Consider the following 18,054-nt stretch of genomic DNA (forward strand, 5'->3'; position numbering starts at 1 on the left):
AACTTCACAAGTTGAAGATGGAGACTCAGGTTTTGATACATTGTCAGAGCAAAGATAAGAAGGTCTAAGTGGATTATAAGCTCAGTAATAGCCCCCTTATCATAAGGAGCTGGAGATTTTTTAGCCTCAAGAAGGGAAGTATCAGGGGACAAATTATATCCATGCTCAAGTATTTGAAATGCTATGTGGCAAAGGGATTAAATGTGTATTGTTTGGCCTAGCAGGAAGAATCAGAAACAATTTGCTTCTGGGCAAATTTAGATTTGCTATCAGGAAAAATAACTCCCTAATAATTAGAGCTATCAAAAAATGAAATGGTCTTCCTAGGTAGGTAGTAGTTTTTCTGACTAAGCAGAAGCTAGATACAACTTATCAGGTATTACCTTATCAGATAGTAAGAATTCCTTTAGTGTTCAGCCACCAAAAAGTCTGTTGATAGACTGAGTAATCTGTAAACTGGAGTGGCAAAAGTACTTTGATAGCTATATGTTAATACAATTGGTTTCCTTTGCAATCCTATATATTTTATTTTATGCATTTAGCCTCACCATTCTGCCAAAGAGTTATAGAAGAGGTTAAGAATCCCTGGATTTGATAGATTCTAAAATATTGTAATTCTACATACAGATTCTATGCCATGTGGAAGGGCAATTAATATTGTTTTGTTTGGTCCTACAGGGTAGAATAAGGAGCAATGATTATCCCAAAGTGCAGGGGGCTGTTGTAGGATGTATCAGGTTCCCTGTTTTTAGAGGTCTTCAGGAAAAATGTTTGTTGAGTATGTGGCAGAGGAAAAGAATTCTTTTTCAGGAATGGGAGGGCCATCCCCTCAAGGGGGTCACTTTGGACTGTGAAATTTTCTGGAGATGTATCCAATAATTGAAATGTGAATAAAAATATTTACATTACTTACCTCATAGGGCTGATGGGAGGAAAGTGCTTTGTAACCTTAAAGCCCCAAAGTAATTTGAACTATTGTAATTATTTTTATCACTACTAGGAATTAGAAAAGATGAAAAAGCACCAAGATATAACTGATCCTTAAGAAACTTATTCTAGTCATGCACTGATAGGAAAGTATTACTAATATAATTGAAATTCTATTTGTGACCAAAGAGATGACCTCAGTATGATTTTGAAATGTAATCTGATAGTATTTTCTTAAATGGGAATATAATCCTTTAATTTTGCAGTCATTATAGCTAGGGTTGCCTTTAGTGAATACAAAGAGCATACCTTTGGTGGTGGGAGATGTCAAAATGAGAATATCACTTTAGGGAAAAAAAGGAAAAGTTCACTAAACAACACTGGAAAGGCAAGAAACATTAAAAAATATAGTAAAAATCATTTACTTGAATAAACCTATAGAGGAAATGATGCAGCATACACAATAATTCAAATTCAAATATTCTTAACTCTAGATTATCTCTAGCAATAGAATAAAGCAAAAGCAATTGCCTTTAGAATTTTACTGAACTAATTTGAAATAGTTAAAGCTTACTGAGTACAATCCAGTTAGTAAGAAAACTAAGTTGATTTGTGAGAAATATGAAGCACTGGGTATTTTTAGATAAATAGAATTTAACTATTTTTAGGTAGGGTTACCCAAAAAGCAATGGAGAGATGGAAGGTAAGTATGAGTAGGATGCATCAGAAGTGCAGAGGAGACATTATTTTTGTTGAATTGACACAAGAAAGGATACTGCTATCAGAGAGATAGAGAACCTGGTTTTGCATCTAGTCATGTGATCTGGTCACAAAGTAAAAGCAAGTGATAACTTATGGAAGTGGTATCCACACAAATAGAGAGATCTAAAAAAGGTGCCCAGAACATTGGGTGGATCCCTTGTGGAGGTCTTAAGGTAAAAAGTCAAAGAGTTTAACAGGATGAGAAGGCAAGGATAGTTTTATCTAACCTTTAGATGTATACACATCAATTAACTGGAATTAACTGCTTACAAAAAGTCCAACAGAGATGTGAACAAGAAGAGGTCTTACCAAGTCTGCTTCAATGTAAAGGTAAGAATAATTTAAAATTAACATACTAATTCCATGCAAATAGTGCTTAAGAACTGCTTCAGCTTTTTTTCACTAACTTAGTTTAAATGTCTTTCACAAAATCTTTATAAAACTATTGACAAATGGACCAACACTAGCAGACTTACTAGGATATACCTGTGTTTCCAATAATAAGACCTATCCCAAAAATAAGCCCTCCCCTTACTGTGTAAGATTCCTCTAAAATAAGCCCTCCCCCGAAAATAAGCCCTATTGAGATTGCTACTGTAGTGAAGGTGATCCCCTGCGCTACACGCTACATTACGGTACCCTCTGTATGCACCGTCCCCCCCCCCCGTGAAACGCACGCCGCGCTCTGAGCTGCATCCAATCAGAGCTGCAGCAGTGAGCACGTCATCCTGTTCTTCCCCAGTGATTTGCTTATTGAATAAAGGTACATTTTTTGTTCACATTTACCTGTTTATTAAAATTGCTGTCAATGTTCATTAAAATAAGCCCTCCCCTGAAAATAAGCCCTCTGGTGTTTTTCTGTCCAAAAAAATTAATAAGACAGTGTCTTATTATCGGGGAAACATGGTATTTTCCTTGAGAGGAGGGGCTATCGCTTTTTCATTTGTATGCCTAGTACTTAGCAAAGTGCTTAGCATATAGTAAGTGCTTAAGAAATGCCTTTCCATTCCATTCTTGAAATTTTTTTTTCCTCTTAAAAATCTCCCCTCAGATTTTTTTACATTATATTTGCTTAACAAATCTTTTGTACATAACTACTGCAAAGATATATTTAAGGCCCAGTCATGGTATAATTATTAAGAATTCTAAAAAGGGGACATTCCTTTATGATACTTATATTTGAATGTGAATATATTTAAGGTTTGGGTTCCCAAAATTTCAAATAAAACAAAGGTTCAGTCCCAGAGGATTGAAGCAGCTGTCTAGCTTTCTCCTACTTTGACTCCTAAGCAGGACTTACACATTCTCTGGGTACAGAGTGGAAGAAGTGACTGTACATTCTGGATTGAAGGAAAGATGCTTCAAATTCTCCTTTATTTGTAGCTGTTACTGAGCTGCCAGGTGGCATCTTAGAGTAAAAGCAAAAAGACATGGTGGTGATGTTAAAAGAATTATTGGAGCAATTTCTCTGTAACTGTTTTCCATAGGACAACGGAGTAGCTAAAGGAAAAAAAAAACTATAGTGGCATATAAGCAAATACCACCTATCTGCTTGTCTGTCCATAGATTATACATAATGTATATAATTAGTGAATGCCAGAAAATAATCCGATATGGAATTACTGATATGACTGGAAACATCGCTGCTTTTTGGTCTAAAACCAATTGCCAATGGACTAATAATGTATTTGAGCAGGCATGGGTAAATACTGATAAAAGTGGGTGTAGAACTGAGAGATGTTGAACAAAATGCTGAGTGGCGTCATCGTTCAATTTTTCTGCTTAGGTTATATGAATTCTCTTTGGTGTCTGTTTTTGGCATTCACCTTCAGACTTTCATTTATACTTTGACTTACAGGGGTTGGAGATTTCCATCTGCTTCTGCTCAGAGTCTGGCTACAAAACAGAGAAAGCACACTAGTTGCTTCAGTGGCCCTTCTGAGTTGGGCTAATGTGGTTCAAAGCCATTGCATTCCACCTTCCTAGCTGCAAAACTCTCTTGAAATAGGTCAGTTATCTGTGGATTTCCTTGGAATACCAGCTTCTGCTTTGTTTGTTGGTTATGTTCCTATTTGTACTTGGCATAACTCATACAATATAGCACCTGGTCAAAAGATCTTCTTGGATTTGGTTTCCTTTATTTCTCCATAGTTTCCTTAATCATTACAGTTGTCTTGTGAATGTGGGGCTGTGACAGGATCTGTCTCAGAAAAAGGCAGTAAAATTTTATTGTACAGAAGAAATCTGTAAAATAATTTGTCTCCCAATGAATTCAGAGTATTCTGTTCATCTTTTTATTTTGAGCAGTGAATTTCTTTTGTATTAATGAACATTATGGATGATTGAGTGAAACCTGGAAGTTTAAGAAGAAAAGAGGGCAAAGTCCAAATAACTGAGACCCTGCTGAGTAACTGAATATCACAATCCTGTTTTAAGTACCAAATTCCCAATGCAGAAGAAACACCAATGGTTTTGAATTTGAATACCAAATTCCCAATGCAGAAGAAACACCAATTTGGTGGCCATTTCTGATGGCCATTACTTCTAGTGAACCAGATGGGCACAATGTATTGTGTTAACTAAACAAATAAGTACATGCTTCTAATATAATTAGAAAGACATTTACAAGCAGAACAACAAATTTTAAAACAAAATTCATGAATATTTAAAGTTAAGATGTGATCAAATGAAAAAAGTGAAGGGTGAAATAGAAATTTTTAATTAAATATTTGTCATGCACCCAGATATGTTCTTCATGAAATATGAAAAAAGCCTATTCACGCCGGTATAAAAATTTAGCAAATCAAAATTACTAATCTGATACCCATTTTATCTTATTTAAGGCATCTGTATCTTCTGTATCCATTGTAAAATACAAGATTTTTTAGTTTCAAATCTCATATTGTTCATATAGACAGCACTGTTCAGTATTATTTTAATATGTACTAATGCATAGGTCACAAAGTAAGAATAGTTTTCTAATTTCAAATGAGTATTTTATCAATATATATTTTCACCTAAGTGAATATGCGCACACACACAAACAACATCTTATAGACTGTAAGAAACAAATCAATGGATTAATACTCAATACTTTATAATGAAAAATAACACCCAAGTCCAAGCTAACTTCCTAGAACAATATACTCTTAAATCATAAGGCATAAAGTGAATTGAAGGATTTCTCAGCTATATGGTAAGTTCAGAAAGTAGTAGAACAATTAAAAATTCATTTGAAAGATATTTTTTTTTTCTTTGGTAGCAGATTCTTATTTTGGCAAAATAATAATCTATTAATGTTTTGTTTCACTCTGCCTTGGATAAACACTCATAATGATATCAATGAAAATTTTACCTCTATGTTTCAATAATATTTTAAGCATCATTCAAGTAACTAATTAACTACTGCATTATTTTAGACAATGAGCACACTTTTTTCCATAGATTGAAGATAATATAAATGCCAGTAAAAGAACTGTGTATGGCAAAGAGTCTATAACTCTTTAGCTCCTTGAAATTCTAGAGCTGAACTAAGGTTCAGAAAAATTGGTGTGAAAAGAGGTATCTTCTCTAAAACTCTGTACAAACACAAACTCGGGAGTAGAAAGAGAAGTCTGGTAAAACTGAGATATGTTATAGTTTATAGATTTTCCTCTTGGGTATAATTATGAAGTGGCATTCAAGTGAAAACTCTGAAGCCTATATTCCCACTCCAACCCCCCGCCCAAATCTAACACACTAGAAAAACCACCTATGTCAGTAATAAAATAAAAAGTCTTCGACTTTTTAAATGTTATCTTACTATCGCAGTGGAATAAAATTAGCTTGAAAAATGATCTAAAGGGATATAATGCAGTTCATTATGTATAACAGCAACAGCAGCGGTTTCCCAGTGTTCATAAAGGCTGCTCCATTAAATTTACCTCCAGTCAATAATTAGGAGTCCACAAATAAACCGAGGCAATTAAATCAATACTGTTGGGCAATTATATTCCAGAGTCCAGGCTCAGTGGCACAAAAAGACCCTATATCAAGCTGTAGTATTAAGTGGTCTGCTGCAATTTTCAACAGGGCATTTTCTGAACAGAGTAAGCAATCTGAAAATGGATGATCTCAAGTTTGTACATGTATATGAAGTGTGTGTATGTGTGTGTATCATGTATATATACATATATATGCATCATGCAAGAAAGGTATTTTCTAGTATCATTAGCATTTAGGAAAAAATAATACTTACATTTAATGTTTAGAATCATAATTCATATTTATGGAATTCCAAAAGAGAATTGAATTTTATTCACTGCCCTGGTAAGAAAATCTGAAGTAGATACAGCCATTTCCAAAGTCATTTTTGAAGAACTGGCAAATATGAAAGTTCTATCTCATAGATTTGGAATAGAGAGGGATCTGAGAGGCCATCGCTCTCATTTTACAGATAAGGAAGTTGAGGCCCCTCAAGGCTAAGTGACATGCCTGATATCACTTAGATACAAGAAGCAGAACTGGGATGGGAACTTTGGTCCCTGGTCTCCAAACTCCTTCTCTTTCTTAAAGCTACTTAGAGAACCTTCCATTTAGTATTTAAACATAGCCCTATGCATATAACTACATGGTTTAATAAAGCACTTTATAAATACTCTATTGATTCTCACAAAAACCCTGGGATGTGGTACTGACATGTGGGATGAGATTGAGAGATATTAAATACTACTTGCAAAAGGTCAGATAGGAGCAAATGGTAAAAGCAAGACTGGAACTCACAGCTTAGACCACCAATGAATGCAGTGTTGTTTCCACTACTCCATGCCATCTGTTTAAATAGCAGTTCCTCAATAATATCAAGTATTATTTAATGCAACTAATTTGGGTTTATAAAAATAATATTATAAACATAAATGCTGCATTATCATGTTTTACTTATTCTTCGTATTACTCAAACCAGGCCAACCAATAGCATTTTGCAAGCATTAAAAGAAATTTCTTTTCTATAAATTACTAATAATATTTTGAATTGTAAAATAGAAATATTTGTAAAATACATAACCAGTTTGCAAACGGAAATCATTTGAATTCTTTAGCATATGTATTTCAACTATTTTCTTCTTTCATGGGCCAATTTTAATAGAAAAGTCAAGATAAGAGCAGGAACTATAAGGAAAAGTTTTAGAATACATTACATGTTGTGAGTGATGTCAAAACAGAGGCTGACTACGACTAGAAAAGCAGGGCTCTCACCTGCCAATAAACTGCCCTTGATCACTTACAAGAGGGGCACATCCCAGCAGACTGTGTGTGTATTAAAAAAATACTTGAAAGAGAAGAAAAAGTATCACACAGGTCACAGCAGCAGTCTCAATAGACCCCTCAGGGATTTCAAGTAGTCTCAGCCTTGTCATCCTCTATGCAGCTTTCCACTCTGCCCAGAAAATGTCGATAGGAAAATGTTTGAGGGGCCTCTGGTGGAAATTTTTTCATTCTTTCTGCATTGACAGGATGCCAAATCAATATTTACTTCCCACTAACAAGCTGCTCGAGGTCTCAGTAGAAAATATTGTAGAGAATGCGGGAAGACACAGTAATAAACAGCTGTCTGGCTGTGAGGAAAACATGAATTGACTGGAAACAGGTCCATAGTAAAAGGTCACTGAGACCCATGAACTCCTCAGGTGTCCATATCAACTACTAACTTTAAAGACACATAATAACGAATCTCTTTTCCTAAGAGGTCTAAGGAATGGATCCTTTTCAATCTACCAAACATATAGATCAACCAAATAATTTAATTAATACATTTGCCAACACCATCTATGTTAAATTAGCAAATACAAATAGGGTTAATTTTCCTTTCTGTTAGCATAACTCCTTATATAACTGAATAATATGAAGATGCTCATAATATTATAAAATGAGAGAAATCCTGTTTTAAATAAAAGGCTTTGAATTATTAAGATAAAGTTTTAATATAAGAAGCAGAAAAGGTAGAAATACCTGTCCTTCAAGAATTTTATTAATGTATTTTAACCACTCCTTATCTTGTTCATAAGCCCTCCTTGCTTTTTTCAATTCCTAAATAAATAAAAAAGGAAAATGTCAGTATTAAGTTTATCTAAAATAAAATCACAGATCATATCACCATACATCAAATATATCTTCTCAAGGAATGAGGATGCCTGCACCAGATACCAGAAAGACTGGCTACTTTCTAAAATTCTGCATTCATTTTGTATCTTTAAGTCATAAATGCCTAACAGATGACTAAAATTTATTATTGACATGTATGCAGAACAAAAATCCACAGAGCACCAACTCAAAAATGTGTTGTAAATATATGAATATACAAAGTGGATTTTAACAAAATGTAGAAATGTCAACTGAATTATTATTGCCATTGGGTTACACAAGGTAATAAACATACTGCTCTGTCTTCCTAGGGGCACCTGGATCAGTCTTCAAGTGAAGAAGAGGAATCAGACCTCTGCTACCCGGTCCCATAAGAAAGAACTAGGAGTAGAGGGTAGAAGTCATAGAAAGAAAAAATTATCTTGTTATAATGAAAAACTCCTTAACAATTAAAATTGTGCAAAACTGGAATGTGCAGAGGGTTCACTATCACTGGAGATTTTGACATATAGGCAAAATAATCACTGATTGGGTAGGTTGTAGAAAAGGCTACTGTTTTAAGCATGAATTGCCCCCCCTCCACTCAGATTCTGAGATTATCTGATATTTTCTTCTCTTATATAGGATTTTATTATGATTGTATTTGGTAGGCAGGCATCTCTAATAGTAATAAGCCTTAAAACAGTGCAACTACATACTTCTACTACACTATAAACTAAAATTTTTTATCATTTTTCTAAGAAATAAAGTCCCTGACTTAATGGCTAGGAAGGCTAGGGCTAGAAAGGACCTCAGAGGCTCTATAGTCTTTAGTTTAGCAGATAAAGAAACTGAGGCAAAGGCTAGATAGATTGAGTGACTTGCCTGAGTAAGCATCAGAGTAGGAATATGAATCCAAATTTCCCTGAATCCACTGTAATGCTATTTCTATTGTATCACATAACTGAAACTAAATAAAAATGATTGTGCTATTGGTATATACAAGAATCACAGAATTTTATAGCTCAAAGGACTGTTCCAAACCATCTAGTGCAACCTTATTTGGTATATAAGGAAAATGAAGCCAAAAGTCACAATTAGCTAAAGGTATACTCAAGTGTTAAAACAAAAACCATAATCTAAAAATGTAAATGCATCAATAGATAAACTAGGAGGTAATTATGTAAATAGAAAAAAAAACATCATTTTAAGTAGGACATCCAAAGGCATCTCAAATTTGACATGCCCCAAATTGAGCCTGTCTTTATTTGGAAACCCATCCTTCTCTCAAATGTCCTGATTTCTGTTTAGGACACCACTATTCTTCCAGTCACCAATTCACAGACATGGCATTATTGACTCATTATTCTCTCTTATTCCTCATATTCAAACAAGTTGCCAGACTGGTCAATAGCATCTCCATAAAATATCTTATATCCTTTCCCTTCTTTATACTATGGCACAACCAATAAGACTGCATCACTTATTTACTATTACAATAATTAGTTCATTAATTAGTCCATTAATAACAATACATGCACATATATATTATAGTTATCACTGTCATGGTGTTTATGTGTCAGGCACTGTGCAAACTTTCTTTGCACTTTGCAAACAGTATTGCATATTTTCTCACACAACCTTGTGAGGTAGATGCTTTTATCCCCATTTTGCAGTTGAGGAAACTGAGGCAAACAGAGGCTCAGCAACTTGCACTGAGTCATACAGCTAGTAAGTATCTGAGGATACATTTGAACTCAGATTTTCCAGGTTCAGTGCTGCTTCGTTAACTGCTTCCTGTTTGCATGCTCCACCCAGTTACCAAAGGAATATTCCTAAAGCACAGGTATGACTGTATTATCCCTCTGCTTGGGAAGCTCCATTGGTTCTGTCTTGCCTTTATGATCAGGTATAATCTCCTCTATTTGGCCTTTAACCTCTCTACAATCTAGCTCCAGTCTACCTTTCCTAGTTTACCAAGCATTACTCTCCTTCATGCACTTAATAGTCTAGTTTGGTCCTCCTTGAGAATGAAGGAAAAACCACAAAGTCGAAGTGGCCTACTTATATTTCCCTATACATTTCATTCCTTTGCACCTGTCTATGCCTTTGAACACAAACTGTCTCCCATGCCTGTAATTCACTCTCTTTCCTCACTTTCACTTTTTAGAATTTCTGAATTCCTTCAAAGCTCAAGTGTCATCTCCTGTAGTGTGTCTATCCTGATTCCTCCAGTCTTTAGTGACCTTATCCCTAGAATTTTCCTTCTCTATTTCAGGAAGGTCATTTCCTGAAATGGCTTGGCTATGCTTCATTTTACTTCCTATTCCCCAACTCAACTTTTTGACTGACTCATCAACCACCTTGCTACCGTGTTTCCCCGATAATAAGACCTATCCCAAAAATAAGCCCTCCCCTTACTGTGTAAGATTCCTCTAAGATAAGCCCTCCCCCCAAAATAAGCCCTATTGAGATTGCTACTGTAGTGAAGGTGATCCCCTGTGCTACACGCTACATTACGGTACCCTCTGTATACACCTTCCCCCCCACCCCGGGTGAAACGCACACCACGCTCCGAGCTGCATCCAATCAGAGCTGCAGCAGTGAGCGCGTCATCCTGTTCTTTATTGAATTCATTATTGAATAAAGGTACATTTTTTTGTTCACATTTACCTGTTTATTAAAATTGCTGTCAATGTTCATTAAAATAAGCCCTCCCCTGAAAATAAGCCCTCTGGTGTTTTTCTGTCCAAAAAAATAATAAGACAGTGTCTTATTATCGGGGAAACACGGTATGAGCAATACCCTCAGTTCCTGTATCTGGAAGGGATATGTCAATCTACTCCTTTATGACCCCATTAACTCACCCTGTAACTTTCCAGACCAAAGAGCCCTTCCCTGGTAACCACTGTACTATTTGTGTTGTAAACTTGGTCTCCTCCCCATGCCAGTCTTAATTAAAACATAAGTTTCTTGAGGGTAATAGCTGTCTTTGATTTTGCATTTATGTCCTCACTGCTTAGCATAGTGTTTGGTATATAGTAAGCACTTAATAAATGGTTTTTTTTTTCTTTTGTTCACATTTAGATACATAGGTAGTTATAAATATAGCTTACCATTTATTGCATCTATTATATGGATTCAACCAGGAAGGATAAGGCTTTTTAAAAATAAAATTTTAAGTTTGAAATAATTACTTTCTTAAATTTTCAGTGGTAATAACTTTGGATTCAACCAGTACACACAAGAGGATCTATCACTCCTTTATGTTACATAAAAGAGAAACAGCTTTAAATCAGTGATGTAAAACTAACTACTTCCACTGATGGATTAAAAATAAGTTTACAAGATACAGAATACAATTAACTAAAGAAGGGAAGTGGAAAGAAGCATGAACAGCTGATTTGTTTCAAAGTTATTTTAAGATGCTTCATAAAGCCTGATTACATAGCTAAGTTTCTGTAGATAGTTTTGAGCATGCATCTTGTCTTAACGTATTTCTTCAGTGGCAAAATGTCAATCCTTATTTTTTTTCTCATACAGCTGAAATTACTAAGAGTCATCAAACAATTAAGTTATATTTTAATTAAAATTTAATTTAACTGAAAAAACTCATTAATTAAAAAACGACTGTTACAAAAGCCATTTAAATTCTCTCACCTCTTCATCCTCTGAGTCTAACATTTCTTCCACATCAGTCGGTGAAATGTTTAGGATAGAAGCTGCCAAACACTGGGCTTTTTGGGTTGCAGTTTTGGGAAATGTCTTATTGTGCTCTATTTTTTTAATATGTCTTATTTGCAACCTCATCTCTTGAACATTATGTTGTATTTCTTTAACTAAAGCCTGTAATGAAAAATAAATGAATTTAACTAATGCAAAAGAACCTAAAATACTATAGAAAATAAGTAAAACAAATTTAAAATAATCAGGAAGTAAAAATATGGGACGATTAATATCCTCCCCCCCATTATTGGATTTACTTTGTAATAAATACTTGAAGCTCCCTTCTTTCCTTGTGTATATACAGAGTATATACACAAGAGATGAGAGCAAACTGAAAAGCACAGCAAGTGGTGGTAATGATTCAGAACTTGAACTTACATTCCTTGTTCAGACTTAACACTACTTAAGTAATGCTATCTGACTGATGTTCAATTGATCCTTCTGAACAGCATAATAAGGTTGTCTTTTTTACCCAGCAGCCAATTCCTTACTTCCCACTAGACCTGACCACAATGCTACATCTCTCAAACTGTCTTAGAGTTCTGTTATCTTTGATACATTTCTGATGTTCTAGATAATCAATGCTGTTAGAAACCAAATCTATTAACTGGTAGTCATCTAACTAACACTGCCTTTAAGTCACTTTCTTCTGTATATTTTGTCTTAGCTAACATTTAACACAAACTACTTCCATATACTTCTTATACTACTAGTCCTGAAGAAAACTTTTCTTTCATCAAAAATGACCATCTCTCCCTGGATACTATGCCACTCACCTTTTCAATTACCTTCAGTGATTTCCAAATGCCTCTAGAATTAATTATAAATTCCTTTGGCTCCAACCTACACTGTACTTTTCCAACCTCATGATTCATTATTCCCCTTTCCTAACTCTAGGGGAGAGTCAAACTGAACTTCTTGATGTTCCTCACATTCCATCTCTTTTCTCTGGGTCTTTTCACCTCTGCCTCAAGTACCACCTGCTACATGAAGTCTTTCCTGGCTTTAGAAACTGCTAGTGTTCTCCCTCAATAAACTACTTTTTACTAATTTTGTTCTTTTTCTGTATACACATGCTGAATTCCCAAACTAAAGGTAAGCTCTTTGAAATCAGGAATTATTTCATTTTTTTGTCTTTGCATCTCTAGCCCCTTGTACAATGACTATTACAAATAAATGCTTGATTGATTGATGATGAATTTGCTGCTTTTAATATATTCATTAATAGCTGAACCCTCCATTATAAAGCAACCAAGTGGGGGTGGCTAGGTGGCACAGTGAATAGAGCACTGGCCCTGGCGTCAGGAAGACCTGAGTTCAAATCCAACTTCAGACACTTAACACTTACCGTGTTTCCCCGATAATAAGACACTGTCTTATTAAATTTTTTGGACAGAAAAACACCAGAGGGCTTATTTTCAGGGGCGGGCTTATTTTAATGAACATTGACAGTAATTTTAATAAACAGGTAAATTTGAACAAAAAAATGTACCTTTATTCAATAATGAATTCAATAAAGAACAGGATGATGTGCTCACTGCTGCAGCTCTGATTGGATGCAGCTTGGAACGCAGCATGCATTTCGGGGGGGGGCGGTGCATACAGAGGGTACCGTAATGTAGCGTGTAGCGCAGGGGATCACCTTCACTACAGTAGCAATCTCAATAGGGCTTATTTTGGGGGGAGGGCTTATTTTAGAGGAATCTTACACAGTAAGGGGAGGGCTTATTTTCAAGAGAGGTCTTATTATCGGGGAAACACGGTACTAGCTGTGTGACCTGGGGCAAGTCACTTAACCCCAATTGCCCTGCCTACTCTCCCTCAAAAAAAAAAAGAATGCAACAAAGTATATATGCAATACTCTATTAAGCCGACCAGTATCCTGCTACCACCCTGCCCCCCAAAACACATGACAAATAAATCCACTTTTGATAAAATAAATCACTTTGATTAGGAAACTTTTAAAGGAATTTTAATAATACATTAAAAGAACGGTTTGTTCTGAACACTTTTTACCCCAGAAGAAGCCAAACTATCAATAGTAAAAAGTAAGACAAAAAAAGAGATCATCAAATAAGGAGGGGATGTGAATTGAGAGAAAAAAAATGTGGCAAGAAAAGAACTAAAAGAGAATAAGAGAAAAGTAATGAAAAATGGCTAAGGTACATAAAGTAATGAAGAGAAAATGATATAAAACCCTCACTTCATGTGGCATAGTCCCACCACTATTTTATATCATCAGCTGGTGAATCACTCCTGGGAATTTAAAAATTATATTTCAAATGAAAAAGTACACTTGACATCAGGCAGTATTCAACTATACCTTTTCATTCTACAATGGAGCTCAGAAAGGCTTAAAAGTAATACAGAATTGTTCTTAGTTACAGAAAATACCAAATGGCAACCATTTTGCATAGGCTGCATGTTACCATTTTAAAACAGATGTCCAGGTAGACAGCTATTTGAAGTCATAATAGCAAAATGAGGAATTGGGGGAAAAAATCAATTCAAATAAATAGCAAACAGAAAATAGAACTGAGCCCCCCCCCCAAATAAATCATGAACCTATGAATATGTGGTAGAAACCACTAATGACCTTAATACTTTCAAACTGCAAGATATAATTGTGTAGGCAGAATACCTAGCACTAAAGTCTGTTACTATTAACCATAATTATTACTATTATTGTTATCTCATTCTCATCTCTTAATCTGGATTTTCAATGAAATGGTTCTGCAACAAGTGCCATTATTTTTTTCATACTTGGTGATGGGAACCTTGAGGTGATATTGTAATTTTACTTATATTAGCTCTCCTGTGGAGAATGATATGCAAGAAGACTAATGAAATAATAATGATAGCACCTAGTCTACCTTGATATATTCAAGTCACCTGGCCCCCAGGAAGCTGAAATGACTGTCAGGTGTGTAATTGTAACATCACTGGTTGTAATTTTCAAAAGATCATGGAGATGGGGCAGTTAGGTGGCACAGTGAATACAGAACTGGCCCTGAAGTCAGGAGGACCTGAGTTCAAATGTGACCTCAGACAATTAACACTTACTAGCTGTGTGACCTTGGGCAAGTCAACCCCAATTTCTCTGCCTTTCCCCCTCCAAAAAACAAAACAAAAAGGTCATGGGGAACTGGAGAAGTACCTTATCATCAGAGAAGGACAAATATTTCAATTTTCAAAAGGTATGGGACAGAGTCTAAAAATTCTAGGTCAGTAAGTTGGCCTTCAATTAACTCATGGCAAAATTCTAGAACATCTCATTAAAGATACACTTCAGGACTTCTGGAAGCCAAGATGGTGGAATAAGCAGTAAATTGCTGCAGGTCTCCCACATTGACCTCCAAACAACCATAAAACCACATGCTAGAACAAATCCTGGGACAATGGAACCAGCAGAAAGACAGAGTGGAGCATCTTTTAGCCCAGGAGACTTGGAAGACTGGCAAGAAAGGTCAATCTCATTCTGGTAAAAAGGGAGCACATTCCAAGACAGGAAGCCAGACTAACCTTATTTTCATTTTTGACAAGATTGCTAAGCTGGCAATTTGACAAAATGTTCATACTATTCTTGTGGAAAAGATGGAGATATTGGCCAGATGACAATATTCATAGGTAGATTCAGAACTGGCTGAACTGACAGCAAGCAAAAAAGAACATTAATAGTCTAACAGTGCCCCTAGATTTGCTAAATTGAGTACTGCTTAGTAATTTTGTCGGTGATATAGATGTGCCTACATGGCATGTTCATAAAATCTACAGACGACAAAAATGGGAAAGACTGCATACACACTAGACAGCAGAGTCTGGATACAAATGAATCTCGACAGGCTAGAGCAGTGAGATGAAGTGAATAAAATAAATTTAGTAAAATCTAATATAAAGTTTAATAATTGAGACAAGTACAAGACAAGGAAGTGATGATTAGGTGACAGTTTGACAGAAGAAAATGTAGATTGTAGTGGACTACAAACTCAATGACTCAATGGTACAATATGACAGCCAAGAAATTTTAAAGAGCCTTGAAAATCATAACTTCTAGGAATAGGGAGATGATAGCCCCAGCGTAGTGGCCATATAATATCTAGATTTACTATTTTCAATACTTGGCACCGTATCTTAGGAAGGACTGTGATAAACTGGAAAATATCCAGAAGTAGGCAAAGAAAAGTAAAGAATATGAATAATCAAATACAAGCATCTGTATAATCACTCCAAAGCAGTCATTTAAAGCCCTATTGTAAATCGTGAAAAGGCATATATACCGTTCAGCTTTTCACTTGAGAATGATATATTAACTATCAAATTCATTTAGTTAATGACTTCTGTCATTGTACTAGTGACTTGAGTTTAAAAAGTGATTCATTTATTCCCTTCTGACAAGAATGTCCAGGCACATGATCATTACCTTGTAAGTAAATGGTTCTGAAAAATGTAAAGTTCCATATAAATATCATCTATTATCATTACTGATAAGAAATATATGAAAAGATAAGCTAACTGTGAGCTAGTGCTACATAAGGAATGGAGGGACAGTAGAATGTAGTGAGAAGAACAATGAAATGGAAGCTTAGAGACCAAGGTTCTAAAGTAGCTTTGCAACTAGCCTAGCTTTGGAAGCTTACATAGATAGTTTCATTTTCTGAGTTTCAGTTTCTTCAAATCTTAAATATGGTGACTAGATTATTAAGATCCCTTCTAACTTTAAAGTTCATTAATTCTTGCCTCTATCAATCAAAAAGCATTTGTCTGATTGTTGGTCATTTGTTTTAGTCACAAAATTTTAATTCCCATAAATGACATGTTTTATTCAAGGCTCTGAAAATATATGCTCAACCGTAATCTCATTAAGTTATTATAAGATAATAGCATTTACTTCCACTGGTAAATACACCTAAGAATAGAATACAGAATAACTACTTTAGTGGCAAACGTCCCCAAGTGGCACCTACACAAAAGCAGTGGGTAATTTCTGCAGTGGACATTTGTTTATATGGTAATTAACAAATAGTAAAGGGATCCTTTCTCTGAAATTTTTACCTTGGGGGCTTAAAATGTAAACTCTCAACTCTACTTATATCAATAAAAATTAAAGAAGAGATTCTTAAGAGGCACTTAGATAAGGTTCTAAGAAAAATCACAAAAGTGACAAGAAACATGAAACCAAAAGGGTTGGGGGGTTTTTTTTGTTTGTTTTACAAATGTTCTATATTTTCCCCAAAATTTTATTTATGGTCACTAGTTTGGCATTTATTTTTCTTTTAGCTAATTTAAGTAATATGTATATTTCTTTGGAGTATTTTAAATAAATTATCTCATTCCTATCATTAAACTAAACTAAAATTCTTTTGTAGTTTTGTCCACAATGTATACAGGCTATGAATTACCACAAAATAAACCTAATTTTATTAGTTAAAACCCAAGATGCTGCCACAGGAAAGTGAACCTCTCCACCAATGTAATACCACAGATTCAATACCTGAAACTTTTACAGAGTCTTCATTAGTCAAATACCTACATGATTAGGGCTTCTATAACATTCTTTTTTAAAAGGTAGATTTCTAAATTACTCAATTTATAATGATTAATAATTTCTTGAGAAGTGATTGCAAAAGATGGAGTACTAACTTTATCCTTTTGAGATTTCTATTTATACAACTGCATTCAGCTTATTTCAATTCTTGTTGTAGTTTCATAAGAAAACATTATTATTTTTAAACTTAATTCTGACAGTAATGCTTTGTGTTTAAAAACTGTACCCTCTAAGAAAGAGTGTGGCTTCTATATGACTTTCTACATAGTTGGCACAATTTCAGTCTTTATTAAAAGCAAAACTGATACCAAAAAAAGATTTGAGTTCTATCTTGGGAAAGACCTTTCTTTATAAAGTATTTCAGAGTAAGAAGCACATAAGTATGTCATTCACCACAAACTCGATGACATAATATTTTAATTTCTTACCCACAACTACCTATAAACTGCCACTTCCAGGTAAGATCACTGGACTCATAGCTTTAAAGCCTTTAAATGTCAAAATGTATTCACTCTGGGAAAAGCAAATGTGGCTAGGCTGAGTTGATAGAATGCAATACTAAATGAAGCCAAATATTTATATTTTCTCTTCAACATTTTATTATTCATTATCTTACTTTGTTTTATACCTCATTGTCCATCCTCTAACGTGGTTCTCTCCTGGTTCTCCTCTGACCTTTCTAACTACTCCTCATTTTCATTACCTTGATCTCTCTCTAGATCATGGCCACTAATCATGGGGGTTCTTTAAGGATGTATCTTGAATCCTTTTCTCTTTTCCCTTCATATAAGGGGTTCTTTATTATTTTTTTGGTGTCCAACAGACCTCTTCCTAGAATTATATTTTTAAACTCATAAAATACAAAGAATTATAAAGGAAACCAATTATACTGAAAAATTATCTCTCTATCTGTCTGTCTATCTATCTGTCTGTCTGTCTGTCTGTCTGTCTATCTATCTATCTATCTATCTATCTATCTATCTATCTATCTATCT

General features: G+C 34.8%; 1 protein-coding gene across 1 annotated transcript in view; it reads right to left on the reverse strand.

Annotated features, from left to right (window-relative positions):
* The window catches only part of CNTLN (centlein), a 492,075-nt gene that overhangs the window by 35,075 nt on the left and 438,946 nt on the right, over nt 1-18,054 (reverse strand). The window contains exons 25-26 of the mRNA XM_069090553.1: nt 11,449-11,634; nt 7,678-7,755 (exon numbers count right to left, since the gene is read on the reverse strand). Of these exons, the coding sequence (XP_068946654.1) occupies nt 7,678-7,755; nt 11,449-11,634 (264 nt within the window). The remainder of the gene's footprint in view (nt 1-7,677; nt 7,756-11,448; nt 11,635-18,054) is intronic.

Source organism: Petaurus breviceps, unplaced genomic scaffold (assembly GCF_028583685.1).
Source record: "Petaurus breviceps papuanus isolate PSGF00001 unplaced genomic scaffold, PetGlider_PUasm1.0 187, whole genome shotgun sequence".
In the NCBI taxonomy this organism is placed as follows: domain Eukaryota; kingdom Metazoa; phylum Chordata; class Mammalia; order Diprotodontia; family Petauridae; genus Petaurus; species Petaurus breviceps.